Source organism: Drosophila guanche, unplaced genomic scaffold (genome assembly GCF_900245975.1).
Source record: "Drosophila guanche unplaced genomic scaffold, DGUA_6, whole genome shotgun sequence".
Taxonomy (NCBI): domain Eukaryota; kingdom Metazoa; phylum Arthropoda; class Insecta; order Diptera; family Drosophilidae; genus Drosophila; species Drosophila guanche.
Genome location: NW_022995745.1, coordinates 7539593 through 7542964, shown reverse-complemented (window position 1 = coordinate 7542964; position 3372 = coordinate 7539593). Strand labels below are relative to the sequence as shown.

At 50.6% G+C, this 3372-nt stretch overlaps 1 protein-coding gene across 1 annotated transcript; it reads left to right on the top strand.

The window, feature by feature from the left end:
* The first annotated feature begins 1805 nt into the window (after positions 1-1805).
* Positions 1806-2478, top strand: LOC117580986. The gene is made up of 2 exons (XM_034267782.1): positions 1806-2042; positions 2100-2478. Exons 1-2 carry the CDS (start codon positions 1900-1902, stop codon positions 2437-2439), a joined length of 483 nt encoding a protein of 160 aa, XP_034123673.1. The 5' UTR covers positions 1806-1899; the 3' UTR covers positions 2440-2478.
* The last annotated feature ends 894 nt before the right edge of the window (positions 2479-3372 follow it).

Genomic DNA, 3372 nt, shown 5'->3' with positions numbered 1-3372 from the left:
ATGATCATGAGAGCACTGGGCGTGGATCAAACTTTGCTGCTGCGAGCAAAAAATTCAAATAAAAGAGCGAGCAAACTGCCTCGATTCGAGCGAGGATGCCTCCTGCGGTGTCCGACATGCGAAATGAGTGCCACAGTGGCCATGCTGCCCCGCTGGCATCCAATGAACTTTCCGCATCGCTTCTCTATCGCTGGCGCATAGAGAATGGAGAATCGAGTGCCCTGCAACAATGTGAATGGGGAATGGGAATGGGAATGGGAATGTGAATGTGACATTTGCTTGCCTTCTGGGTGAATATTTTGCAACTGTTAACGAGTGGTTGGGGTTGGTTGGTCTCATGTCCGTGCCGCTCCTCCTTTCAGTTTTTGTCCGCGATGCTGATTTCCATTTGGCCATTGACCATTTCCGCAATGGCCTGACCAAGTGCTGACATGGCTGGGAGATGCTTCAATGGGCCACAGTCGGGACCTAAGGGTGGGCTAAGTGTGCTTCGTGTTTAACATTCTTGATGTGGGCAGCTCTGGCAGCTCTGGCCAAACTAATTTATTTCCATTAGTCCGCGTCGCTGGGATGGGCTACGTGAAATATTTTCGCTAATTGGCATTTGGCAGGCCACCCAGGCCACGCACTCGAGCAAGGACCTGGAAGCACGGCACCACGAGCAGCCGGCACTCCGCCAAAACATTTTGTAATTAATCATTTTCTGATTTGGCATTTGGACTTTCTCTCCCTCTCTCTTTCTTTGTTGGCATTTTTCCGGCTATTTGGCATCGCTCGGCATTTTACGCGCCGTTAAAGTTTAATCGAAAAAGTATTTTTGTGGCCAATGAAAATTCCAATAACGAAATGCCAAATAGCGCCGCCGAGAGGCCAACAACAAACTTCTTGACTTTTTTATGCTCGCCGAGACAGCAATGACGCGCGTGGTGGGGGCGGGGTAACGGAAGGAAGTTTTTGTGTGCGCGCCCGAAGCTCCCGCAGAGTGTCGCAGGGGTCCGTTGCGGGGGGGGGCTCACTTTTTGCTTGATTAGTGCTGGACCAAGTAGCAGCCCACCGAAGCAGTCGGGTCGATGGGAGGTTTGGGGAGCTCAAGTTTTTGGGGCACCTGCAATTGACGGACTTTGCTCATCGCCAAATTGTCTAGTACCCCCCTCCCCACCCGCTCAACTTTACCAATGTGGCGGTCATTTGTAGCAAACAAGAAAACTTTTCCCTCTAATGCGCAATTAAGCTAAAAAAACTTCTCCAGCCGACACCGCACAATGAGGAGCAGCACCTGGAAGGAATATTCAGCTGGATTCGGCTGGAATCTGACCAGAACATTTCGTATAAGAAGAGTGTCATTTACCGTAATAACACTTGCTATGCTTATTATGCACTTTTATTTGGGGAGCGGCGATCGACTCACTGCAAATGAGAGTGGAGAGAGCATTTGCTCAATTCTGCGCTGCAGTCACTGAGCTGACGTGAGCTGCTGCTGCTGCTGCTGCTGTTGCTCTTTGCTCTGCCCGCGAATCAGCTTCTCTTAATTTGCCCACCGAATTGCTCTTCCTCTTGCTATTTGTTGCAGCACCGTCAAGAGTTAATCAATTCATTGTTTGGTGCCAAAAACAGGCACTCAATTGTCCACTCAATTAGTTGTACTTTGCTTACAAATTAAAACAAAACAGACCTAATGAAGGGCACTTCTGCAGGCATATTCTGGGGACAGCAAATATTTGTTTGGCAATGGAATATTTATATTTTATGATCACACTTGGTTTGATTTTCCTTTCATTTGGCACTCTGAATTTTCCAGGCATGAAAATTCCACATCTTTGACCAAACACAGACACTACTCGAAAACCACAAAAACTTTTTGCTCTCCGAAATAAATTGAAAAATTCACACACAGACGAAATGGGTGCCGTGTTGGGCAGCGCCCAGCAGGCTGCAAATGTGCCCACAGTGCGGCCAGGAAGTGCGACAGAGACGGCGCCACGGGAGCTTTCGGAGGCGAAGCCGAAGCGAAGCAAATCCAAGTCGGGCAATGTGCAGAGATTGTGAGTAGAGCTGCCGCTCGTTCAACTCCTTTTGATTGTAGAATTCCACTGCCGCAGAACCGCGGAGGCCATTCATGAGGAGTTCGATCGACTGCTCGTCGGGCAGCAGGATCATCTGACGGAGGTGGGGGAGCGTCCCTGCCTGGAGGCTGCCGGCAAGATGACCCGCTGCCTGCGCGACAACAGCCAGCAGGCAATGAAGTGCTTCAGCGTCATGGAGGTGTACCGCAACTGCGTCACGCGCGCCACACAGGCACGCGTCGACGAACTGGCCGACGAGGGGCCGCCCACGATGCCCATGATGCCCATGACCCCACCGCAGGCCATGCCAGCGCCCAGTCGCCAGACCGCCGCCCGCTCCCATAGATGGTGGCAGTTCTGGCATTGGTTTCGCTGATCCAAATTTGCAGCTTGAATAAAATACAATTTCCTCAATTATTGCAATTTGGATACTTTCCTGCCAGTCCATCCATTGCCTTGGGAGCTCTCTCATTTAGTTCCTATCTGAATTTCCTTTCAGCTTTTGATGCCTGCACCTGGCTCATGTGTGTGGGTGCTGTCCGTCAATGTGGAGCTGCGGTTATCGTTGCAGTTCCTTCTCCTTCTCCTGTGTGTCTGTCTACTCATTCATCCAAATGTCTATATCTATGCGGAGCCAAGCCATAAGAGCTGCCGAGGGGCAGGGCGGAGAGTGCAGGATTGCAATTTGCAATAAAAGTAAATCTGCTGTGCAGGCGCCTGGCGCCTGGCTCCTGGCTCCCATTTGGCTCTCACATTGTGGCCCCCCGCTCTCACATGTGTGTGTGTGTGTCTGGACTGGAAAGCCTTTTGGGCAAGGTAAGCAAACATTAGAATTTATTAAATCCAGCTCCAGTTGGAGCTCCAGTTGGAGTTACCCCCAGCCCGGCAAAAAAAAAAAGAAAATTATTGCATATAAAACTCACCTTGCCACGGGCTGGTGCTGCGCTGGAGCACATTCAACTTTTTGGCCACACACTCACACAGCAGGGGGGGGGGGGGGGGTAATACACCCACACTCTCACACACATTTGTACATATATAATCCAACTTTGCTTTTAGCATTTTTGGCAGAACAAACAAAATGGTGGAAAATGTTCACACGCCAGCAGCAGGGCTACACTGACCCCAAAAGGACTGAGAGGTGCCACAGCAGGCGATCCTTTAGGGGCAGTCTGCGATCAGCTGGAAATGGCCTGAGCCAACTGCAAGGACGCGCTGGATTCGTTAGCGTTTCCTTAAGCCCTCAAAGCACGCCCAAAGCCAAAGCTTTTGTGGCTGGCGCAGCAGTACCATCAACATTCAGTTCATA